General features: G+C 42.4%; 1 protein-coding gene across 1 annotated transcript; it reads left to right on the forward strand.

Annotated features, from left to right (window-relative positions):
* The first annotated feature begins 7879 nt into the window (after nucleotides 1–7879).
* FAM217A (family with sequence similarity 217 member A) lies at nucleotides 7880–24604 on the forward strand. Its single transcript, XM_065397654.1, has 7 exons — nucleotides 7880–7941; nucleotides 8022–8127; nucleotides 9222–9306; nucleotides 9396–9421; nucleotides 11418–11489; nucleotides 11607–11686; nucleotides 23383–24604. The coding sequence occupies exons 1-7, from the start codon at nucleotides 7880–7882 to the stop codon at nucleotides 24602–24604; spliced, it is 1653 nt and encodes a 550-aa protein (XP_065253726.1).
* Nucleotides 24605–26895: the final 2291 nt, after the last annotated feature.

The raw sequence follows: 26895 nt of genomic DNA on the forward strand, positions 1-26895 counted from the left end.
TTCCACTCACTGACCATTAAAAAAAAAAAGTGTTTAGTAACCATGAGAACACACCTAGCTCTTTAAAACTCAAAATATAACTATTACTACCTATGAAAACAACAATTTTCAGATGTGTGCATGCTAAACATATAGCCCAGCCAAAATGGCTTACCCACAATCTAAAAATAATGTAGACCATAATATATTCTTCAGGTGTTCATTTACCTATTTAGTGTAAATTCAGTCTGAACAGTGTGTACTATCAGTCTAATATAACATTGCTGCAATCCACATATTAATCGAAACCCTAAGCTGTAAGTCCTCCTTAGACCTTTTGATTGGGTCATAATGTCTTGGTGATTGATGACAGAGTAAAGGTCTGAAGAACAGAGTTCTGATAAACTTGTACTTATAAAAAAGTATACAGCAGCACATTGTGAGATTATTCAATTGTAATCATGATTTATGATTTGTTATGCTGTCAGGAAACAAATGTTCAGACTCAGCTTTTATGTTATCATTCATCAATTTTATTATACTTTCAGGGTCTTAACTTGGTTTATTATTGATATTTTTAGGATGTGAAAGTGGTGTTTTAAGCGAACATATATTCCACCCTCCCCAACAGATAGCAATAAACTCTGAACTGCTACATATTTTGTTTCTGTGATTTGATGGCAATATTCCATGTATTTAAACTTAAGATATATCATTACGTTAATTGATCCCATATGCATAGTCCTTCTCAAATTTTCTCTGCTCTTCTAGTCAGGCTCTTCTAATCATGCCATTATGGCAGATACTATTTTTTGTACTAAAGGCAACTGTTGTATTCTCTCTCAACACTGAACCTTCCATTTATCCTGCTCCTTATTATAAAGCAGTGGGGTCTCAGCCACAAAGAGATTCAGCAATGTGCAAAGAGAGAAGATGATCTCAAGAATACTTGATCACGCTGCTTGGAGGACAACATTTTATTCCAGGACAATAGAGTTGATAGATTTCACTATGAGGAAGAGGATTCCAGACAGTGTTTTAGTGCCAATGAGCAGTAGTTTCAATTTAACTGAAACTGTGGGCTTTAAAATAAAGCATAAAATATTATTGACTAAAAAAAGTAGAGATTGATATTAGTAAGTATCTGAAGAACAGGGAATACATTTACATGGAGCTTAGTAGGGATTTTAATAGCATTTCAGATACAACATTAATATGAAAAGTCAAGGAAATTTGTAGGGAGCAACACTACAAATATAAATCTAGTTGAGTAGAAGAATGCAGACAAATAGTAAATGGAAACAATTAGACATGGAGAAAGGTAACAAGTATTGTCTTCCAGTACTTGTTGTTGGGACTAATTCTATTTACATAATTCTCTTGGAGTAAGAACAAATTGCGTAGTATTGAAATTCACTAATAGAAGGAACAGTGGACTCAGATGAGAGAAGTACACAACTGCAAGAGGTTCTGAAGATTTAGTTGTGGTGTGGCAGTGGAGTTATTTTGTGCAGAAACATGTTTAGTCTCAGCTAAGCCCTCACACCCACTTCATTTATCACTCATCAAAAAAAAAAAAAAAAAAAAGAGGGGGGTGGGGAATAAGCATGTTGCATCACAAAACAAACATTTTTTTAAAAGATTATAAAGGAGTACAAAAAACTGGCAGTTAGCAAAAGGGAAATATATTCCCAACCTTCTCTATCATCATTTCCAGCAATAAATACTACTACAGTATAGGAGAATCCCAATTTCCTTACTATGTAAAAGAATAAGCACAACTGCTACAAATGATTTAACTTCTTCTGAAACTGTTTGCAACTCCAAACACTTGATTTTTTTACAAGTGCCATCCACACAAATTGTATCCCAAAACACTTTGTGCAGACTACAGAATACAGTAATAGAATTAAAATAAAAAGTAGCATCTGTGGCAAACAGAAGAGACATAGGCAAAGGAAGAAAGCATGTTTGAAATGGAATGTGAAGTTAGATTTGGTGTAAATTCCTAGACAGACCTACAGTTTAGTCAATGAAGAGACCTGTTACTTACTTTACAGTACCTGTTGTTCTTCTAGATGATTTCTCCATGTGGATCCCATTCTAGGTACGAATATGCTCCCACTGCCCAAGATTGGATTTTTTTTTGGACAGTAGTGTCTGTTGGGGCCATGCATGCACTCTACATATCCTTGCACCCTCCACTCAAAGGGCATAGCAGCCCCAAATGCCAATACAGAAGAGAATTCCAAAGCTAAAGGACTTTGCATTAGTGTGGAAGAAGGATGGCTCATGGGACCTGTGTGGACAAAATAATTGAAGAACCACAGTTACTTACATTACAGTAACTGTTCGAGTATTTGTTCATATGGATCCAACTCTAGGTGACTGTCTAGCAGTTGTCTCTTTAACGAGGTGAGTGCCAGGAATCCTATTTAAATAAGGACTGTAGGATTACCCTGCCAGATTGAATGTCAGGTGTAGAGTCTACCACTAGGGAATAATGATTGGTAAAGGTATGTATCAAGCACCAAATAGCTGCCCTATAGATTTCAGATCTAGAGATGCTCCTCAAATAAGCTAAGGAGGCTGCCTGAGCTCTAGGAGTGTGCTTTGATCTGAGAAGGAGAAGCTAATTTATTAAATTCATGTGAAATCCTGATAGTCTGAAAGTCACTTTGAGAATCTGAGGCAAAATAGCCTGCCCTCTAGACCGTCTCCAAAAGTTACAGACTGGGTGACTTGCAGAAAGACTTTATCCTAGGGAGATAATAGGAAAGGGCACTCAATGCACCACGTATGGAGTTTTGCTTCTGCAGGAGATGAGTGAGGACCTAGGTCAGTGGTTCCCAAACTTGTTCCGCTGCTTGTGCAGGGAAAGCCCCTGGAGGGCCGGGCCGGGTTGTTTACCTGCCGCGTCCGCAGGTTCGGCCAATCACGGCTCCCAGTGGCCTCGGTTCGCTGCTCCAGGCCAATGGGAGCTGCTGGAAGCAGCGCAGGCCGAGGTACGTAATGGCCACCACTTCCAGCAGCTCCCATTGGCCTGGAGCAGCGAACCGTGGCCACTGGGAGCCGTGATCGGCCGAACCTGCGGATGTGGCAGGTAAACAACCCGACCCGGCCCGGCCCACCAGGGGTTTTCCCTGCACAAGCAGCAGAACAAGTTTGGGAACCACTGTCCTAGGTAAAAATACTGGTAATAGTATGTATGTATGTATGTACTAGTTCAAGTGAAAGTCTGAAACTACTTTGAATAAAAGTTTTTGGTGAGGTCAAAGAGTTGCTCTGTCTTGTGAAAAGAAGTCCTGCCATTAATGCCTGAATCTTGTTCACTCAAGCAGATGTAAAAGCCACCAAGAATGCCGTTTTAATAGAAAAGGTGGTATAAAATACATGATGACCTAAGCTCAAATAGGTGTTCCATCAAAGATAGAAGTGCTACATTTAAGTCCTAGGGAGGGGGAATTTCCTTAACTGGTGGAAACACATGAACCAGCCCCTTCAGAAATTTAGACCCAGTCAGGTGTGAAAATACTGAGAGACCCTGAATGGGAGGGTGACACTGTTGCAAAATGAACCTTAATGGAGCTGACTGAAAGTCCTGAGAGTTTCAGGGATAACAAATGATCCAGAGTGATAGGAATGGAAGTCTCCAAGGATTGAAGAGGATGTTAAGCAGCCCATAATGAAAAATGTTTCCAGTTGGCTTTATATGTAAACCTCAACAAAACTTTCCTGCTATGAATTGGAATGTCCTGCATTGTAGAAGAACAACATATGTCTACCAAACTTAGCCAGCTATCCCATACTATCAGATGTAGAAATGATGTAGATGGGTCCAGATGTAGAATAGGCTCTGCAAAATGTTTTCTGGAAGAACTGGGAGTATGAAGATGGACAAACTTCTAGATATATTGGCTCCAAGTACCAAAACTGGTGCACCCACGATTGTGCTATCAGAATTAATTTGGCCTTGCTCTGGCTTATTTTTCTGAGGACTCTGGGAACTAATGGAATCAGAGGGAAAATTTATATTAGATTTGTGTTCCACCAAATCAGAAATGCATCCAAAGGAAGCCTGGGTGCATTCCTCCTTGGGAGCAAAATAATGTAACACTTCTTGTTTGAGTTGGTTGCAAAAAAGTCTGTGGTGGAAACGTCCCATAAATTTTTCGTAACTGTGGGGACTGAACCTTTCAGGGTTCATTTATGAATGGAAGAGCACTTCCGGCTGACTTGGCCTACTAAACTATTCTGAACCCCAGTCAAGCGCAGGGCTATCAAACTGACAATGCTGAACTCACCACACCCATAGATGAATAATTTCCTGACACAGAGGGGATGATCTTGTTCCTCCTTGTCTGTTTACATAGTGCATCACTGCAATATTGTCTATCAGGATTTGGATGGTGGTCCCTTGATGAGAAGTAAAAATGCTTCGCAAGCCAAATTAATGACCCTGAGTTCTAGCACTAGGGGATGGTGATGTGAACATCACACCTTGGCAGACATTTTTCAGATTCTTGCACCACAGCAGAAATGATAAAACCCCAGGGGGAAGGACTTGTACATTCATGATGTGTCTGCTTCGCAGATGGATCCATGTTAACCAACCCTGAAGAGGACACAGATGAAGTCTGGCATGCAGCATTGCATAAATGCAAAAGAATCTATGACCCAATAAACTGAGATTGATGGGTTTTTTTGAGTGTAAAGAGCTAATATGAGATGCCGTATGATGCAGAATCTGTTGTGAGGAAGGTAAGCTTGCTGATCTTGAGTTGAGAAGTGTTCCTATGAACTCTATTGACAGAATAGGAGTGAGAGCAGACTTGACTAATCCAGAGGCCTACCAAGGAGAATAGATGGAGAACCACCTACACATTCTTGGTGACCTGCTGTGGCCATTTCCCCTGAATCAATAAGTCATTGAGATAAGGATAGATGTGAAGACCTTGTCTTCACAGATGCATTACTACTACCACTAGTTGATGAACATCCTTCGTGCCACAGAAAAACCAAATGGTAGTACTCGGAACTGGTAATGAATTTCCTTCACCATTACATGTACTTCCTGTGGGGTAGACAGAAGGAGATTGGGACGTATGCGTCCTGCAAGCTGAGAGTTGTGAACCAATCCAGTAGATCTAGGAAGGAGATTGTAGAGGCTAAGGTGACCATCCTGAACTGAAGACTATGGATGAACTTTTTGAGTCACCTGAGGTCCAATATGGGATGCTACTCTCCTTTCTTCTTCAGAATAAGTAAGTAATGGGAATAAAATCCTCTGCCCCAAAACTCAGTTGCTCTCCTTTGAATGAGTAAAAAAATCCTCTGCCCCCAAACCCTCTCTATTGCACTCAGATGTTGAGGACAGTCTTGCTCTTGCTGTCGCAGGCTGTCATGAGAGGTGTCCCAGAGAATGGAGAAAGTTGGGAGGTGAAAAATTGGTTAGGACTAGAATTGAACTGAATAGCCTTTCTGGATAACTTTGAGGACCCAGCAGTCAATAGTGATTCCAGTCCATGCATCCAAAAAGAAAGAAAGATGTTTGCCAACAATAAAAGACAAGTGTTTGCCAAATGGAAGGAGGAGGGGTTATAGATCCTTTTAAATTAGTTCAAGACTGTTGACTGTGGCCACAAACTTGTGCCTTCAGTCCAGATGTTATGTGTCAAACTGCTCTTCCTCTGAAAATGAGGTCTTTTCTTAGAGGGTTCTGAGGACTTCTCGTGGTAAAATTATGATAAAGGTGATCTCTGTCTTTTAGAAAAAGACTGAGACCTAATCTGCTTTCTCCTCTGGGCTGGAGTGTATGGGTCCAGGGATCAAAATGTCACTCTGGAATCTTTTAATTAGTGAAATCCCTCATTGGTCTTTGAATTAAAAAATTCATGACCTTCAAAAGGTCCTCAATTGTAGACTGGACCCCTTTTGGAATGCCTGATGACTGCAGCCATGATGTCCTCTGCAAGGTGACAGCGATGGCCATTATTCTTGTGTCCTTGTCAGATGCATCCAGTGCTGCTAGTAGAGCCACCTTATCAATCAGCTGATCTAAGGACATGGAATTTAGCTCTACCCTTGAGTCCTCTGAAAGTTTTCCCATAAACTAGGAGATCTTGTCTCATTGGACGTAGTCATATTTGGCTAGCTAAGCATGGTAATTGGCAATCTGAAAGCTAGTGCAGGAATACACCTTCTCCTGAATAGGTCTATTTTTTTCAAATGTTTACCCCTTGGTGTTGACTTTGGCTAACTGTATTGCTTAGCTTTCTCATGAACAGCAGCCACTGTTAAAGAGCTGGAACATGAGGAGTATAACAATACTCAAAACCTTTTGGAAGGACTCAGTATAGATGCTCTTTTTGTTTGGGAGATAGCTAAGATGGAGGCTGGGTCTGCCATAGATCCCTGACTGGTTCAAGGATACCTTTGTGTATGGGCATTGCCAATCGACCTTGAATTGCACGGTGTAATGCATCAAACTATTTATGTTACTATTCTTGTACAACTTCCAAAGGATTTCTAAGGTGTCAGCCATCCTCTTTAGGAGACCTTGAAAAGTCTTTAAATGGTCCATCGTAGATAGATTGACCACTTAATCCAGCAAAGATGAAGAAATTGTCAAAGGAATGGAAGGATACATATGATCATCATCCTCACTTTGGATTTCCTCTCCCAAATCACGAGGGTCACTCTGCCAAGATGGTTGCACTAATCTTGAAGGCTGCACAGTAGGACATGACCTATTCCTGGACAAAGGGACTCTCAAAGAATATGCAGCAGATTAATCAAATTGAGGGTTCCAGTAAGGCCAGGACTGGTTACCATAAGGATAGGCTATATGACGCCAAAGTGGAGGAATCCATGGAACTTGTAATCTGCCAGAACTCCTGCAGTGAGAGAAAGAATGCCCTGACATCCCTTTCGCTGGTTCTTCCTCATGAACTGACCCAAAAAAAGAGGAGGCAATCCTTGGAGGACTTCTGCTGTATCTAAAGAGGAAGACTCAGAATAACAGAACAGAATACATCTTCTCTGTAGGATGTACTGATCTCTGCAGAATCTGAGGAAGTTGAAGAGAGTGGTTGAGAGATGGGGAGATTCTGGCATAGCTATTAAGTCCCCAAATGTAGTAAAGGTAGCTGGACAGAAGCTAACTGCACCACACTGGTGATGGAAGCAGTACCAACTAAGTTGGTACTGGAGTGGGATGCAATGGAGAAATACATGAAGAACAGAGCTATACAGAAAGGCTGTTTTAGCTGGTCAAAGCCACAGCGATGACTCTCCATCTGGAAGAGGTGAGATTGTGTGAAGAAATGGAGTGGAGAGCTTGGTGCTTAATGAGCAGGACAGGGAGCAGAAGAAAACCTAGAGCAAGTTCTGGGCGGATATATACAAACTGGATCCTAAACAAATAAGGACCCAGCTGAGTTATTTGAGAATGAGTTATACAGTTGCTCTCCTTTTGTATGACTAAAAAATCAGGCCTTGCATTCTGTATATGCTGCAGTCAGGAGAACTGGAACGTGGAGAGGCCACAGACAAAGGACCTGCACTAGCCAAGGGGAGAGGAGATGAAGGCCTAGGTTGAGGATTTCATCCTCAGTGGTGGAACTGAGGCAGTGTTGTAGAGGTGGAGCCAGGCAAACATGCAGATGTGAGACAAGGCGCACTGAGGATGAAGATGTGAAGGTGGAGAGTGGGGGGAGGAGAAACGAAGGGAGATGGGGCGACCCCCTCCCCCATTGGGTGACAGGCCTCTGTGGGGCCGGGGCAGCGGCTGGGCCCTGGCCCGTTCCCATAGTGATTCCCTGTGACGCGGGGCGCGGCCGGGGACGCTGCAGCGCGGGGGTGGCCGAAGCGGAGGCGGCGGTGGCGGCGGGAGGGTCCGATGCACCGGGCCGGGAGCGGGGCCGGAGCCGCCGCGATACAGACACCCGGGAGCTTCCGAGGGTAGGTGGGGGGGAGCGGGCCGCCCCAGGCCCGGCCGGCGGCTGCCCCCCTCTCACGCCCCTGCGCTCTCTCCCCCCCAGGTTTGGCAGGAGGAGCCGGCGCTGCAGCGCTGTGGACAGAGGGGACTTCACAGGCGGCATCTATGGCACCAGCCTCCCGCTCACCAGCCTCTCCGACTCCCGCCAGGTACAGGCGCCCCGCCTCGCTGCTGCAGGAGCAGAGCGGAGCCATCGCCCCCACGTGTGCTTGGCCTGGGCGGGTCCGGGGGGGCAGCAGCTGGTTGTTTGTCTTTGTAAATACAACTTAAACCACTGCCCTCGAGGGCACCAAACATGAGTCTACGTGCCTTAGAGCTGGGAGTCCGGGACTGTGGTGCCAGTTCCCTACTTGCTCGCTCCCTTTCCGTGGTTGTTACTGCTTGTGATCCCCTTCTTCACCTCGCTGCTTCTGCTCCGGCTCCTGAGTCTGCAGACGTGACAGCCACCAGCTTTGACCCCCACTCAAGGTTAAAACATGCCCCTACGAAACGGAAAGCATGAGTGGCTACAGGCTGTCACAACGAGGGTCAGGCTCTGCAGCTGGGGTTGTAAGACACTCAGGTGCAGAGGAGGACACACACATTACCAAACAGTGGGTTCCACAAACACAAGGACATAACTTTATGCACACAAGTAGTCTTACTGAAAAAGCCAATGGTAATTCTCATGCCTGCAGTTACTTATGCACAACCCTAAAGTCCCAGTACCCTATACAGACAGACCCACCCTTTCATCTGGAGCCCCAGTCAAATTAATAGGACTTTGCAAAGGAAAAAAGGTCTGCCCACATGAAGCCCTGTGCAGGATCAGGACTGTGATTTGTAAATTGCTTTGGGATACTTTGATATATTAAAGGCATGATATGAATGCACAATATTATCTTTTCAATGTATTTCTTATTCTGGCACACACAATAATAATACCTAGATCTTATGTATCACTTTTCATCAGTAGATCTCACAGCACTTTATTTCAGAGGTCAATATTATCCCATTTTATAGATGGGGAAAGTGAGGCACAGAGAGGTGAAGTGACTTGCCCAAGGTCTCCCAGCAGGCCAAGTGGCAATGTACCTTTACTTCATATAATTTCTCTATCCCACAGCTATTCCTGTTAACATCTCTCTCCATTCTCCATTTCCTCGCTACAGTTCATAAAGTTATTAAACCTAAATTGTCATAGTTACCATATATTTTTAGTTTCTGTGTTTTTGCACTCACTAAAACTCAAATATTGTTATAGAATATACATACCAGTGATTTGGAACATGATGTCCACCTTCCTGAAAATAAATACTGTCTGTCAGGAGACGAGACTGGCACAGGAGGTAAGGAATCCCAACCATTCACAATTCTGTATGGAGAAAATTTTTCTAGTGGACTTTTGTAAGCAAAACCAACTGTTGATCTTTTACAGGTGTTCTTTCAAGCAAGTTGCACAAGGTAAGAGCAGAATAAATATCAGTCTTTTGACAGTAATTGAAATCAAATTTATCTGGAATTAACTTCATAGGTTTTGGACCTAAATGCTGGTTTTTAAAATCCATCAAACTAATTAGACACTTATGTTGAAAAGGACTAACCCACTATTGTACGACTTAAAAAGCCATAAATGAAATTATGGCTCCGCTAGGAAAAAATTGTTTCTTTTAAAATAATTTTCAAATAAAGATATGGATAGGAAACTGCATTTGTGAACAGCTTTCTCATAGTAATTGGCCAATCACTTATTCATATTCCAAGTTTTCCTTAAGAGTTATAGTTGCCCTCTTTGATTTGCATGAGGTTAAACTGTAAGATGTACAGTACTTAGTTTTAAAAAGTGAAAACTCATTTCAGTGCACTTTATACTTGACCAACTAGGAAGACTCTTTTGATTGCAGAATCTAAACCTGCAAAATATAGATTTTTGAGCAAATATAGCAATCTATGCTATCTTTGTTACATATTTGTATCTTCTATTCCATTCAAGGGGAGTTACATTATGCAGGCGAGAACAGACCCCTTTTTTATTGTTGAACATTATTTTCCTTTCTATTAGATACAATGATGAAATATCCATTTGGTGGCTGTTCAGCAGCCTATGTGAAATTAATTTGGCAAGTTCCCATGTTGTGTATGTATGCTCTTAATTAAACACACATGCATACAGACATACACAAACACAAAAAAACTCATTACCATAATTAGCAACTATAATGGCAGCAAGGATAGTTGAAGCAAACCTGGAAGGCCCTGGGAAGCATTCCAGTTGGGTCCCTTAATACAGCAAAAGTTATTGTCACATTCATAGAATATCAGGGTTGGAAGGGACCTCAGGAGGTCATCTAGTCCAACCCCCTACTCAGAGCAGGACCAATCCCCAGACAGATTTTTGCCCCAGAACCCTAAATGGCCCCCTCAAGGATTGAGCTCACAACCGTGGGTTTAGCAGGCCAATGCTCAAACCACTGAGCTATCCCTCACCCCAATATTCTGTTACTTTGTTCTGAATTAGAGCAATAAATTAGTATTAGCCTCAGAGTTCTGCAGAATTCAGCAGTAAGGTCTCAGGGAGTGAATTCTTCCATCTGAATAAAGCCTTTCCTATCTTCTTGTTTGTCCCAGTATGACAGAAAGCAACAGGACCCACTCTGCTCTTGCTCTCATCTCCACCTTGGGGCCAGGTTCACAGATGATGGGACACTGGGTTAGGACATCATCTCTGTACCATCAGCCCAACCTGGTAGCAGAATGAGGCTCTCAATAGAAAGTTGACTAACTCATTCATTCTCATGGATTGAGTTCAGCAGCACTGCTGATTTACTGCCTAAGGAGGGTAGCCTGGCACATCTAAAACAGGCTTGAGGAGTTACAGCTCAGTAGGCCATGTTTACCACAGCAGAAATCTTTCTGCTGCTCCAGGTGCACATGTTGCTGCTCCTCCATGTGCTCTAACAGTACATTCTAATAAGAATTGAGTGTCTGACAAATCAGATTAGCCCAGGGACACAGCCAATCCATGACTCTCTCTGTCTGCAGGTTTCACAACTTGTCTGAACTGGTAGTCTCAACAGAGAGGTCAAAAATCGAATGAGCATGGAGACTACTAATATGGAGTAATATTAGCCCTGCCACCTATAGAGAAGTGATTCCTCCTGGACAACGTTACTATGTAAAGAAGCCCTGCCCATGTGCTGTACTTTTTCTGTGAGATTCCAGGCCTCTCAAGTCATCACTTTTTATGAGCACTAAATTCCCACAGCGATTTAAATGTTTTATTGAAAGCTAAATTCAGCCCTTAATTACACACTTGGAACTTCACTGAAGCGAATGGGGTTGCATGGTTTTAACTGAGGACAATTTTTGGACAAAAGATCCAACTAAGATAAATAAGTGATCATGCCTGAAAAGTGTCTTCACACATAGTAAATATTGTAGTTGCTCTTCTGTTTTACAGGATGCTTACACAACAGCAGTGGAACAACTGGCAGATCTTAGGTTGTCAAAAAATAGGACTAGAAGAACACAGGTGGGATTTGTTTGTCAAATAACTTTAATTATGCCATTTATTTCATTTTGCATTCTTGGTGCTTATTCTAAAATATATCAATAGTATTTTTATAGATATTCTTTCTGCTTATTGCAGCTCAGTCAAAATAATAGCAAGGAAGGGATGTTTTGTTCCTGGAGATATACACATGATCAAAGCAATACTACTGTGAACAGGTAAAAAAATAAAATTATTTTTAACATCTTTAAATCCAGTTAAACTGAAGAGTTTTGTTAAAAGGTTTCCAATCATTCTGAACAAGCAAGAGAATTGCACCTAAAACATGCATTTAACACTCCGTGAAGTTATATACTGATGGTTTATTGTCAGCTTATATATTTTCTAACAGAGTAGAGTTCAAAGGAGTTTAATGAATTAATGCATAGGTATTTTAATTAAAAGTGAGGTAACAGAGTTATGAATTCTGATGTTCTGGTAAATGCCTTTAATCTCTTCTGGAGCACAACTATTTTGCACTATGGTTAAACCCAAAGGATATTAATTTGCCATCTTGGTATGCAATTGATTGACTCTTTTTTCCAATAAATCCTTCATACACTCTGTCAGTCTTCAGTTTTCACTGTTAATGGAATAGCACCAAATATATATAGCAGTAGTTCAGCCTTTTTCATACTGCAACCCTCCCCCCCCCCCCACTTCTCGTCTAGCTGATGAGGGCCCTTCATTCTCCTCTTTTAGCAATCAGGGAAGAGCAGGGAGAACAGCACACATGCTGAGCTTCAGCCAATCACTGTTCAAGCTTTCTGATTGGCTGAGCCCAGGGCAGGGAGCCAATCAAAAGCAAGTAGCAACCCTACCCGGCAACAAGCTACCCTGCTGCCTTGAAGCCAATCAGAAGTGACTACTTCCTTCTCCATACCAGTATAATGCAACCAGGAAGTGATTTCAAGCGAATTTTATGCAAATCAAATGTCATAAGGGCGAAACAAGTGTAGGGGCGAAACAAGTGTAGGGGCGAAATGGGCAGTCAATTGAAAAGCGTTGTAAGTGGTATCCGACGACTCTCTATATATTTACCTTTACATTTGGGGTTCCATTGAACTTTTAATTGTTAAACCATGCAAACTCTTGTGGCCTTCTTAATTAATTATAAAAAGTAAGTAAGTTCTGCAACACTAAATAAACCAGACACCATAACACCAATAGAACAGACAGCTTTTCTTCAAGTAGTGTCCCTATGGGTGCTCCACTTCAGGTGCGCATGCGCCCCATGCACCTTTGATCAGAGATTGTAGGTAGCAGTGCCAGTTTGGCCCAGGCATGCTCTCTACTCTGCCTTGTGCTCTGTGCTGTGGCTATATAGAGCTGTGGTGGTGAACAACCCTCAGTTCCTTCTCAACCGCTTTGGCCTGAGATGGAGTCCAAGTTGAGCTTAGTTCAATTGCAGTTTTTCCCATAGTTTTACTTATCTTAGTTATTGTTAGTTCTAGTTAAAAAAATGGTTGTAAGGACCATTGTCCTTTCAATTTTTCCCTGAGGGGAACTTTAGATTGCTGGGTGGATATGCCTCGCTCTCCAAGTTTTAAACATTGTCTTCTCTGCCAGGAGGCTATCCTAGTGAGCAACAGGCAGTCCTGGTATGGTCCGTTACACTTTAGGGGGTGGGGAATAGCGGCGTGCATGTAATTCCCCAAGGAAATTTTTGCCTGGTCTTAAAATCGACACCCAGAAAGAACCAGGAAATTAAATTGTGTTTCCTTGTGATGGGAGAGCTCCCTCCATCCAGCTTCTCACTCAGGCTATGGACTGTCTTCCCTCCCTGTACATCGGTCTCCTGAGTAAGTTGACTGCCTCTGTCACTTCGGTGCAACACTCCCCTAGAACTTCTAAGCAGAAGACTCAAGAATCCTCTCAATAGGACTCTAGGAAAGGGAGCTTGAGTTCCTCCACCTACACCATGTGGACCCCCTTCATTGGCCATACTGGGATCCATGGGCAGCATACTGCCAACAATTCTCTAGGACCCTTAGCATCACTTGTTGCCATGATAAGGGTAGACAATCCCTCCCCTCCTCTCTCTCAAAAAGGTCTGATCCAGAAGAAGATATCTTTGAGAAATAGGAGATGAGAGTGAACAAAGAAGTCATCCTGCCAACCAACCTCTCTTCTTCATCCCCAATGAAGCAGTTATGCCTGCCTCACCATCCCTGGCTGATGACTTCAAACAGTTCCAGGGCTTCATTGAAAGGACAGCGAACTCCTTACAAATTCCACTTGAGACTAAGGAGTCACAACATAAACTGCTTGATATATTGCACGCAGCGTCATCTGCCTGACTTGCACTATCTATTAATGAGGTTCTTCTGTATCCTGCAAAAGTAATCTGGCATACCCTAGAATCAATATTGCCCACCTGTAAACGGGCTGATAGGAAATATTATGTTCCATCTAAAGATTCAGAGGTTCTGTTTTCTCATCCCTCTCCCAACTCCCTCGTTGGCAAGGCTGTACATGAGTGTGTAAGGCAGCACTATGCTAAATCATTACCATACAACAAAATTCAGAAGTATCTCAAATTTATTTGGTTGCAAATCATATTTTTTTACATCTCTGCAGTTTAGTATTGTTAACTATCAGGTGTGGATAGTGAAATATAGTTCACTTTGTTTATTGAGCATCTACCACCACAGCAGAGGGGCTAGTTCCAGGCAATCATTACAGAGGGTCAGCTTCTTGCCAGAACATCTGTGCAGACCTCTCTGGATGCCACTGACACAGCTACTCGCTCTGTTTCTATGGCGGTGGTCATCAGAAGGGCCTTCTGGCTTCAGCTCTCAGGATTTCTGAGGAAGGTCCAGAATACAGTTAAAGACCTTCCCTTCAATGGCTTAAACTTGTTTGTGGAGAATACAGAGAAGTCTCTGCATACATGAAAAGATTCCTGGGCCACTTTGTGGTCTCTGGGAATTTACACACCTGACCATAAATTTAATAAGTCCCAGACAGCACAGAAATCTTGTCCTGCTCAATTCCCCAGCCCCCAGAGATCTTATGAATCCATACAAAAGATGCAGAGGTTCTAGATAAAGAGACTGTCTGCTACACGAGCATTGATCTCACAAGCCTCATCTTCGAAACAGCAATTTTGGTGGGTGGTCAAGGTTCTGAGTTACCTTCACCCTTCTCCTTACCAGCTGCAACTGTTCACATGCCTTCCTCCCTTTCTCTCTACAGACAAGTGATTTGTGGAGATCGTGTGAGCAGGATGTTCCATCCACTTTACTTCCCTCACTCCTTCCCACCCCTTTTCCCTATCCTTCTTCAGGGACCCATTTCATAAGTACCTATCGCTTCTCGGCTCTCTGTGAGCTGAGGGGTGAAAACATTATCTAAAGCAGGAAATAGACTCCCTCCTGAACATAGGTGCTACAGAAGCAGTTACTGTAAAACACAGAGGAAAGGGGTTTTATTCTAGGTACTTCCCGGTTCTGAAAAAGAACGGCAGGTGGGGACCCATTCTAAGTCTAAGGCTCCTCCACAGGTTTGTGAAGATACAGAAGTTCATATTGGTAACACTTGCAGCAATACCACCATCATTGGCCCTAAAGGACTGGTTCTTGGCCCTCAACTTACATGATGCATATTTTCATATAGTGATTCGCCCTTTCCACAGAAGTTTCTTATGTTGCACTCTAGGCAAAAAACACTTTCAATACAGAGTGCTTCCATTTGGTCTCTCTCTTCTGCTCCCAGAGTGTTTTTGAAGGTTCTGTCAGTGGTAGTGGCTTACCTTCGCAGAGAAGGAATCCTACTATTCCAATAACTTGACGATTGGCTGCAAAAGGGACGTTCCTACGGCAAGACCTCAGTGGCTACTCAGAAAACCATAGATTTCAGGCCATGTCTACACTACCACTTTTGTTGGCAAAACTTATGTTGCTCAGGGGTGTGAAAAAAACACCCCCCATAGCGACATAAATTATGCTAGCATAAGTCTTACTGTGCACAGCACTATATTGGCGGGAGAGCTTCTCCCATCAACATAGCTACCGCCGCTCATTGGGGTTGGTTTAATTACGTTGACAGGAGAGCTCTCTCCTGTTGGCATAAAGTGGCTACATGGGAGATCTTACAATGGTGCAGCTGCATCGGTACAGCTGTGCCACTGTAAGCTCTCTAGTGTAGACATAGCTTCAGCCTGAGACTGCAATTAAAAATTCAGAAGTCCACGTTGGCCTCAATGCAAAGATGGAAGTTCATAGGAATTTGCTTCAACACAGTAGCTGCCAAAACATACTTCCCAATGCACAGGTTTACAACCCTATCAAATTTAGTCACTACTGTCCAAATCAGCCCCCAGACATAAGTCAAAAACTGTCTCCAGTTGTTGGGGCATTTGGCAGCTGGGACTTTTGTGGTAAACCATGTCAGGTTGCACGTGCGCTGCCTCCACAGGTGGCTCAGAAATAGTTATCTGCCAAGCAAGCGCAGCTTGAACAAACTACTCTGGGTTCCTACTGTCATGAAGAAGTCCCTCAACTCAGAGGCAACACATGGGGTGGAGCACGTGGGGTCACATCCCCCCCCCAGATTTCTGCGAGTGCTGAGCGGCCCTTGCAGGGCTTGCTCTGGTTTGCCTGTTGGGGGGAGGGGGGACTCAGTCCTTCTCATGCTGCACCTCCTGCGCAGCACGTTTCTGGCTCACTTGGCCCCTCTCCCCGGCAGCTGAGCCTGGGTAGGGAGCGGAGGGGGCAGGACGGAGCCGCTTCTCCTGCTGGGTGAGAGTGGTAGCTCTGAATCAATGCTTCTGTGCAGTGTGGTGGCTGTCTACCAGAGCCCAGCTGGGGAAGTGGCAGAGGCCTGCCCTCTCTGCTCTCTGCTCCCTGCCAGGCTGCCTGGTAGAAGGGGGGCTCTGGCTGTGCCCCTCCCCCCCCCCCCCCAGCACGGTTCTGGCTCACTCAGCCCCATTCCCCAACCACCAGGCCTGGGCAGGGAGCAGAGGAGGCAGGCCGCCACCACCTCCCCAGCCCGGCTCTCACAGGCAGCCACAGGAGCTGATGAGATTGGCTGCCCTGGACCAGAAGGTCCCTCCCAGAGGCAACATGTGGGGGCTGTCACATGCCCTGCCCCCAACCTTTAAATTGTGGGCCCCCCCCCCAGTATCATCAGGTACAGATAGTCTCTGCCTAAACTGGTGGAAAGAACATTTGCACAGGAGTCCCCTTCACTCAACCATCTCTAACAACAGTAATAACAGATACCTCCCTGTTGGGATGAGGAGCACATCTCTACACTCACGTTGCTCAAGGCAGGTGATTGTCTCACAAGAACACTCTACACATGAACTTGCTGGAACTCGTGGTGGTCAGGAATGCATGTCTCCGTTTTATGCCATTGATTGGGGCAAATATGCAAAGATCATGACATGATAGGTCACGCATGTTTTATATCACTTGTCAAGGAGGAGTGAGATCACTCTCCCTCTGCAGCAGAGCAATGAGACTCTGGAGTTGGTGATACGAAATCATCTCAGCAAGCTTACCTTCTGGGCATTCAGAACATTACCGCAGATACCCTCAGCAGATGTTTCTCTGAGGATCACAAGTGGGAGATAGATCCCATTATATTCCACTGCATATTTCAGTGTTGGGGAGTCCTGCAGATAGACCTCTGTCACGGCCAGATACAAGAGTGCCCCCGGTTCTGCTCGAGATGCACCACTCCTTGGGAAATACCTTTTTCCTTCATTGGACGTCGGGTCTGTATGCATTTCCTCCAACTCCTCCGATATCCAGGGTGCTGATCAAGATAAGGAAAGACAAGGCCAGGGTTATTCTGGTGGTTCTGATGTGCCAAGACAGATGTGGTTTCCTTACCTCATCCAGTTAGTGCTTCTTTTGTAAACCCCACCTGAATTAGGCGGATGTGGTATTACATACACTTGATGTCAGAATGGCATTAACCTTTACTTGGGCAGGAATAAACCATTTAGAAAATCTCTCGGATAGTTTCTCTATTGCAGACAGATCTAACGGATCTTCAGTTCCCAAGGAAAGACTCTCTCCATGAATATCTGGCTGTATTACCTTTTGTTATCAATCTCATAATCTCCAACATTCTTCTGTACTAGTCCATTCAGCAAGAGTTCTTTCTACTTTAGTGGCCTTTCTAAAGAATGTTCCCATTGCTGAAATATGTAGAGCCATACACACCTTTTCTGAATATCATGACTCAGCTTCTGGTGCTGTGTCTGGCACTACTGTACTGTCTTCAGTTTTGGATTAGATTCTGAAGGCCCCTCCCCTTCCTGAGAGGATACTACTCAGTACTCACCTGAAGTGGAGCACCTCTAGGGACGCTACTTGAAGAAGAAGGAGAGGTTACTCACCCTGTGCAGTAACTGTAATTATTTGCATTGTGTTCCCTTACGGGAGCTCCATTACACACTCTCCTTCCCCTCTTCTTCAGATTTCTCTGCTACAAAGTTTTGCTATAGAGAAGGAACTGAGGGTGGTTTGCCTACATAGTTCTATGTAGCCACAGTGCACAGCATGAGGTGGAGTAGAGCACTTGCACAGGCTGAATGGGTACTGCTACCTAAAATATCCGATTGCAGTGCACCTGAGGTGGAGCACTGATAGGGTGACCCATCTCAAAGAACTACAGTTACTGCACAGGGTGAGTAACCCCTCTTTATACCTTTTAATTTACTTGGGCCAAATTCAGTGATGCTTTAAATTTGTACAACTTGCATTGACTTCAGAGGTAATCTTGGCTTCTTACACCCAGAATTAATATGGGCGGGCCGCGTGCCAAAGGTTGCCAATCCCTGTTCTGAAGCATCGATGGTTGCCACAGCTGGAGCCAGAACAGTGGATAGGGTGGACCAGTGCTCTAAAGTGGTACAGATAATCCTCTCTCAGATGCTTTGTTGGTGTGTCTAGCTCAGATGCACAGGATCAAACTGATCACTAGATCTGAGGTGAAGAAGAAATTTTCCTCAAGGCCTCATTGGCAAGGTCCTTGGGGGTTTTTCACCTTCCTCTGCAGAATGAGGCATGGTTCACCTGCTGGGGTCATCTGGGCATATCATATAATCAATACTCTGCCATTGCAGGAGCATTGAGCATTGGTAGCACCTTGATTCTACCTGGTCTCTGCCTATGTAACACAACTGTTTAGTCTCAAGAATTGAAATGTTTTAGTCTAACAAATTACTGAGCCCAATAAATGGGTATCTGGGTGAAATTTAAAGGTCTATGGTATACAGGAGGTCAGACAAGAATCTGATCTAATGGTCCCTTCTTACCTTAAACTCTATGCTCATGGTAAATTCCTACTAGAGTATATGGTGAAAGCTTATCAGCTCTTCTCAGTATATTGTTATTAGACTGATCTATTCCCCAATTTCTGGGGCAGGGAATGAGGCTGCAGTAATCTGACATCGTGAACAGCTGGAAGAGTAAAGAGAACGAGACAAAGCTCCTGATATGTTTCTCAGTAGGTTCCATAATTAACCAGCATTGCTCTGTCATCACAGTCTAGTGTGTAGCAAATAAACTGTCTGCTGAATTACTGGCAGATCTTTATTTTTCTCTTCTGCAGTACTAATGAGGGCTAAAAGAATATTTTCTTTTAGTAATTTTCCAGTAATGCTTTTGCTGACCTCAGGTCCCCCAACAAGTACTGTAATTGCTATTCAAATATTTGCTGTATTTGCACAATTACCTAGAAAATATTTTAACAGCCATTATCTTCATTTGGTAAAATCGAATAGAGCATGCATGGCCTTTAGCAAGTTAGTGTGAAATTTTATTCACACTAATCCACCCACAAGCAGGAAAGAAGGAATGCTGCTGTGTATAGGAAGAACCTGAAAGCTCTGTTGCTACTGTATGTGCCTTTTCTCTTTTTCATTTGCCTCTTTTAGCTGCAGAAAATGCCTTTGCCACTTATTTCCCTCTCCTTGTTCCTCCACTTCCTTCCCATTTAATAAATCCTGATAATCCCTCCCCCCCCCCCTCTGGGCTCCATGGAAAGCTTTAGATCAAGGACACAGAGAGATGTTGTCCCCTGGGCAGTGCTGCTCTGTACTCTGCCAATGAATAGATGGCACCTAGTAATGAGTATTGTCAAAATAACAGGAGTACTTGTGGCACCTTAGAGACTAACAAATTTATTAGAGCATAAGCTTTCGTGGGCTACAACCCACTTCTTCGGCACGGCTGCTACTCTGAAACCTGTCATTATGCAAGGCACTGCATTTAGCCGTATGGAGTGGAAATCCATCATACAGACTAACACGGCTGCTACTCTGAAACCGAGTATTGTCAGGTTTTCTCAAAGATCACATATTAATAGAGAGAGAATTTCACTAACGCTTTTCTTCGCAGATCATTCCAGGAACAGCTACTGCAATTGCTTCCATAAAAAGTAATATGAGGGAGGTATTTAATTTGAATGTAACTGTCTAATGAAATGTAGTAGCTGCAAACAAGGAGAGCCATCACCAGGTGCTTCACAGACAAACTGCAGTTCACGGAACAGAATGTGAGGCACATTGGCTTACACAGTGCATTACAAAAGGGAAGTAATATTCTGTTTCCATTGCAGCTAGTGAGCCAAATTCTGAGACAACTTACACTCTTGTCCAACTCCCTTGAATTGCTTTGGGTGTAAAAAGAACGAGGAGTACTTGTGGCACATTAGAGACTAACACATTTATTTGGGCAGAAGCTTTCGTGGGCTAAAACCCACTTCATCAGGTGTAAATCAGCTTAAAATTTGCCTTAAAATCTCTTGCTGCTTTTAGAATTCTTTCCAATTGAATACCAGTATATTTACCCTAGCTGGTATGTACCTTCATTCTTAACTTGCCAAGCTTTCCTCATAGGTATTTTGTAGCTCCTCTCCAAATATATAGGCTCTTCCTGAACATTTGAATTAAGGAGCTTGAGGCTAAAACTAGTCATAAAACCAGGCCAGACTTCTATTTCCTTAATGCCTGAGGCACCTTATACAGTAAATTTCTCACGGTTACTGACTTTTCAAGTGTCTCAAGCTTCTTTTCTTGGAGCACTTTGTTTTGAGGAGTTTGTGTCACTAATAAGGATAAACTTATTTTTCATCTTTTCCTCCATTTACTTTTAGCTCTGCTGTGTAGCAGATTCAGTTTCTCAGACATAGTTCCCACTCATTCATCTGAGTTAGCAAGAGACACAGACACAGTAATCATGTACCAAAGTGTTTCTTCCAAAATATATATCAGCTGTTTTGGACAAAAGGCTTCAATGCACCCTTTAATGCTCCCCAGAATTATGGTCTGCACTGTTAACTTTTAGACTTTTTACCTATGAGTTAGTCAGGGTGATGGGTCCTATATAATGGTAGTACAGTCTAGATGTACATTTTTTTTTCTTGTTTGTCATCTTCCCCTTTCTACTTCCCCCTCCCAGTGCAGTGTGTTTGACTAGAGCTAGGGTGACCAGACAGCAAGTGTGAAAAATCAGGACAGGGGGTGGGGGGGTAATAGAAGCCTATATAAGAAAAAGACCCAAAAATCAGGACTGTCCCTATAAAATTGGGACATCTGGTCACCCTAACTAGAGCAAATCTGAGTGGTTTTCCATGCTGGTATCAAACTATGTGCCCCTTCCACTTAAAGTGACGTTGTACTTTTCCCTTTACATTTTAATGAAAACGGAGCAGTTTCAATGCTCAGATAATCCTTTTGTCTATAAACAGGGTCCTCTGGTTCATCCTACTCATAACTTCTTTATTGTGAGTCTTACACTCGCATGACTGCATGTGTAATTAGACAGGCTTGTGAGATGTGGAAATAGGTACGGTGTAACACTTTGAAAACAGATAATTTCTCTCTCATGAGTTCTCCATTGAGTCTTGACTGATACAATTAACAAAACATAACACATTACTTCCAGTTCTTTGCATTATAAAGCACTTAAATATCTCACCCCTCAGAATACTGAAATATCATTTGCTAAACCAATTTTTTCTAAAATATATGATCACCGTCTAGCAGTGATATGCTAGAAAAGACTTGTAGGAACCCTTTAAATTCTGTTGCAAAATTATGAGGAAGATTAGGGATGGTTTCTGTGCTAGAGTTGGATTTCATTCCCTCTTTGAATAATGGTAAACATTTCTCTCCCAGAGAAGACTTGGGCTGAAACTCAGAAACATTTGTTTGCCTTTAGAATGGACCTGACTTGCACTGTGTGTCATGTACTTAATTAAAAACAAAATATATCCAGGAGAGGAAACCCCAGATGCTAAAAAGTCACTCACACCATTGCAATTTACACAAATGAAAGACTGCTGTATTATCAGTAGGCTCAGGGTGTGTATATACGAACAGTTAAAACCAGTGCACTTAATTGACATTTGATTTGTCCATTGGTAGTGCCTTTCTCCTTGCTTATAGTTACAAGATCACATTTTTGTTTAAATAAGAAAACATCCGCATCTGAATCTGAACTTGCTGGAATGTTAGAACATTCCCAAAGGGATTCAGCCGCATTAGCAATAGGTCTAAGCTGCAGATCAGCATCATATTTTTTCTAAAGTTTCATATGAAGGAGTTTCATGTTTAGGTACCTTGTGTCCAACACTTGGAATTTTTCACAGCTCAAAAGAGCACTGTATAATTTTTGAGATACCCTTAAGAAAGCTGTGGTAAGTATATATTGGTGGGTATTGTTATCTTGCAATAACCATACAACCAATGTTGCAGTTAAACTAATATAGAAAAAATGTGCCACCTCAAGGCCAGGGATAGATATCTGAGTGTTTTACACTATTATATATGTCTAATGGCTATTCTATTTTCCTACATAGTTTTTACAGTATAATTTTCACTCCCTAGTTATGATTGGCACTCTAAATATCTTAGATCATATTTAACTCATCTTGTAAACTGTTTTGAGATAGATACATTAAATAAAAAAGGTGCTCTATGACATTAGATTTTCTGTATAGCTGACATTTGTTGAAACAGAACTAAAGACCACTAATTGTGACTGATAAACATAATTTTTTGCATGTGTTCTGATGAGAACCTTACTATATTTTTGTTAGTGTATAGTTTTTTCAGTTTTACAGCTGATCTGAAAAACAAACTGTGCACTAAGTTGTAATTCTACACTAACAATAGTAGTGCAAAGTTTCTCCCCCTCACACTCCTAGGAACACAAGCTGGTAACCCTTCCCTTTAATGCATGTTTGCTTGGGTCTTGAAAAATTTAGAAGAGAGCTGTTCTTTTGAGGTCAGTTTCAATACTTGGATCTGAATGTATGATGCTGGTAGGGCTTTTGGGTCAAACATTCCCCTTAGATGTACACACTAAAGAATCCGAAGTAAGAGTCTTGTAAAATTAATATTAAATTTCCATAACAATACAGCAGAGCGACAGGTGACTGGTTGAATATTTGGCCTTAAAGTCCATCTGGAAGAAGAAGAGTAGAAGGGCTGCGACTCAGGAAGGGAGAACAACATGAAGATGCACTTTTGATATTTTAATGAATGGAGAATAGCTTTATGCCAAGAACAGTAGGACTATTTACATGAGCAAGGCAAGCAGGAGTTGGCCCTTGGTATGCAGAAAGCATTAAGTCCCATCTGAATATTTCCCTAAAAAGTGGTTGCTGTATGATTGAGCCAAAGCTATAATTTAGCTTTTCAATATAAATTGAACAGAGTCATTATTCTCCTTGTAATATGTAACATGAACAGCTGCCCCCCTTAAAATATAGGGTAAATCCTGGCCCCATTGTAGTCAATCGGTATGCCCATTGACTTCAGTAGGGTCAGAATGGCTCCCATAAATGCATTTTATCCTACCAACTCCCCGAGTAAAACTACACTATATTTTCTTTTTTTTTCCCCCTCCAGAGACTCCAATAAGCCTCTAGTGGAAACTCTTTCCAGCTCACAGGGTAATTCTTTAAACTTCTTTACTGTTAATCCCACATTGATGGGGGCCCGTCTGAACAGCTATCACACAGTGTCTTACCGGGGACCTCAGCAGCTGCCATTAGGAATCTACTGGACAAATGGAGATGGGGATTTTTTCAAGGCCAGAAATGAAACCACAGCTTCTGACTCCTATCCTGCTACAGAAAGTAGTAGTGATGACACTCTCTGTGTGTCCAAATGGAATTTGAAGTTGCGAAACAGTAGTGTTGAGAACAGTCTTTTAACAGAGGAAGGTGATGTATCTGAGAGTGAAAAAGTGAATGATGTTTTGCTTAGTTATTTCAAATATATGGATCTGAACTTAAGACCAGAAACTATAGAAAACATTGAAAAAGCTTCCTCCAAGCACCAAAATGAAGTGTTTCCATACCCTGATTTTCTCCCGCCACCTTTCAATAACCTGGACTTACAAAAGTTGGCCTTATCAAAATGGGATGACTGGAAGGAAGTCTTTAATCCACCACCGGAAAGCTCTGTTGTGAAATTAATATCTCGTCTGTTGGAAATTGAACGGATGCAGCACCTGACTATATTAAAAGAGAAGACAAGAGTCCTGACAGTATCTTCCAATATGATGCTTGGCAATCGACCCAGTTCCACAAAATCCATGCATCAGTTGAAGCAGTCAAGACTATCTGACCCTTTATGTCTTCAGACACCTTTTAATCGAGACTGTCAAGAGAAAAATAAATCCAACCGTTCTGGCTGCTGCACGCATGAGTGGAACAGCTCAACATGCACTTGGGAGAACTGTCATAATTGCAAATGGAGTGCTGGAACATCCTCCATTAGAAGTTCATCCACAAAGCAGCTTAGAGCATCTTGTGATGCCTTTAAAAGCTCTAAACCCCCCATCATTTTAAACTCTAACATGCTCTTGCGGAGGTCTTCCTCATGCTGTGTGGCGGCACCAAGAACTCAATCAACTGTTAAATTGACTTCCCCAAAGCTACTGCCACCAAGTACAGCTATATCCAGTCCTTTCCCTGATAAGGACAGTTTAAAATATAAACAGCCAAGGACCAAAAAGAAACTCTACAGAAAAAACGTAGTAACGAGTAAGACTTTTCATTGCCAGAAGTTAAAATCTGTATCTGCTATGCCAAAGCAGAAGTACACTCACACTGACAAACAGTAATTTCTTGAATTCATACTTCTCATTATGAGTGAGTCCTGCTAAGCAATCTTATTTTAGCTTGATTTTTGTCAAGTTAAAGTATTTTTAATGGTATGAGACAGAAGTGATATGAAATAGCACTTGTGACAATTGAATCCACTTGTATTGTAGAAAAATCAAGTTTCATCCCTCTGCCTGCTGACATCCTTTACAGACCATTTGTGTAACTTTTAAAAGAATTGGATCAATATAAGCATACCAGTAGATCATCCCGTTCCAGAGTGCAACTATATATTTTTTAAATGTTTACAAAAGTAACATATTTATATTACACTAGAACCCAGAAAATCCCACTCAGCATCAGTGCTCCCCCATGCGCTAGGTGCTGTACTAATACATGGGAAGATACAGTGTCAGCCATAGAGAATTCACAATCTAAGTGCAATATGAAGGGTGGGAAGGGAGATAGAAAAATACAATTTCCATACATGTCATTTTTTTCTGATGCATAGGTTAAAGACCAATGGTCTGATTAGACACATGGGAAAATACTGAAGCAAAATGAATGTAGTGCATTTCTATCAATATGTAATCCCTCTTTTCCTCAAACAAGGACATTAAATGGAACAGCTAAATTGATGACGTTTGCTGTACATGCCTAGAAATCAAGAAATTCAGAATTATGGTTCCTATTGCAACCATAGTTGTCCTTGTGTATGAGACACCTCCCCCCCCCCCCCCCCCCACACACAAAACCTATGTTATCTGATACTCTGGTGGTGCAGACTGGAAATTCTGTAGCAGTTCCATTTAAAATTCTATTTTAATTGAAGTCCATACACGATTCCCAATGTTACTTATTCAAATATTAAATCTGATGTTATACTACCTTAACATGTTCATTATGTGTCACAGATTTTGGTACTGACAAGTAATTGAACTATAGAAGTTGTCAGAGGGGTAAACTGGAGATTTTTGGCACATGAAAAGGTGGAGGGATGTTACTGTATTGCTAAAATGATCAGCAGTGAAATAGTTATCAATGCTGACATTTCGAATAGCTTTAGGTTTCAGGGTTACCAGTCCTCAGCACCTCTCAGCATTAACTGAGGAAGATGGCAGGACATCAGTTTACAGTCTTCTTCAAATATTCAAGGATAATTTTCTTGATGCAAGCCAGAAACAATTGTTTTAAAAACCCTGAAATTTTAGCTAGTGGAGCTCATTTGTACAAGGGCTGGATATTACACTCATAGAATACAATGTAGCATGGCCTGTAATGCAATACATTCCTATAAGTGCTTCTTGTCAGAGCAACTTACACACAATTACATCTCAACATCCTGGAGTTTAAGGTAAACAGTAGTACAGGAGGAGAAGGAAGGCGGCGATTGCCACTTTAACACCCTGATTTTAGTTGCTTATCACTTTTCAACTCTTTCATCTTTGGGGCTGAAAGAGGAAGGGGCAGAGCACTGAGTTGGAGTCATGCATCAGCAGTCTCTGCTGGCAGGGCTCTTGTGGAACCCTGGGGAGAAACGAAAGCTTCTCCCCACCCTGTAGAAATATGAAGGGAGTGCATTATCAAGGGAGCATAGCTTGAGTGAATCTGGCTTATGATCTTAACCAATTCTTATTCTGATGAGAGTTCTTGGGAGCAATTGGCTGTTCCCCCACCTCCCCCACACACTGATTGATAGATCTCATGGTTGTGAGAGGGCCTGTGTAAATCACCCACTCCCGCTGGTGGGTTGGGCAGGATAATTAAGACCCCTGTATTCAAGAACTTGAGGACTTTTCAGTCACCAACAACTTTAACATCCAGCCTTGCACCACAAACTGATTAAGACCTTCTCAGCCAGGCCTGCGCAGAAGACCTTTTCAAAGTGATTAGCATTCACTGAAGTTACAATTATACCCTTTAATGAGAAGATATTTCTCAAACTTCACCATGGAATTAAATGGGTCTGTTCTCTAGGACCTACAGAGTACTAATTTTCATACTAGATACACAATTAAAGATCCCAAGTACAGATAAATCCAGTTGTAAGAACACTCTCTGCATGCTCTCCTGGCTCATTGCCGTACAGCTTGTCCCAAAACAGATTTCTTGTTTAATGCTCACTTTAAATAGGAAGTTTTCTAAAAGTATTTAGGGGCCTGATCTTGACAACTACCGAGCACCCGCAACTCCCAGCCAGTGGCTGTACTGGCAAAAAAGGGACGCATAATATGCCAGCAGTGCAGTTCCACCAGTGGAAGCTATATTATAGAGAGGGCTTTCAGATCTCTGTCACCATGCTACTTAACTA

Source organism: Emys orbicularis, chromosome 2 (genome assembly GCF_028017835.1).
Source record: "Emys orbicularis isolate rEmyOrb1 chromosome 2, rEmyOrb1.hap1, whole genome shotgun sequence".
Lineage (NCBI taxonomy): Eukaryota > Metazoa > Chordata > Testudines > Emydidae > Emys > Emys orbicularis.

What these genes read in the sequence shown, in the direction of transcription:
- FAM217A (XM_065397654.1), top strand. Translation starts at nt 7,880, where the DNA reads ATGCACCGGGCCGGGAGCGGGGCCGGAGCCGCCGCGATACAGACACCC. An exon ending in TTTCAAGCAAGTTGCACAAG is followed by an intron (nt 9,422 to 11,417) that starts GTAAGAGCAGAA and finishes TCTGTTTTACAG; the next exon opens with GATGCTTACACAACAGCAGT. An exon ending in AGCAATACTACTGTGAACAG is followed by an intron (nt 11,687 to 23,382) that starts GTAAAAAAATAA and finishes TTCCCCCTCCAG; the next exon opens with AGACTCCAATAAGCCTCTAG.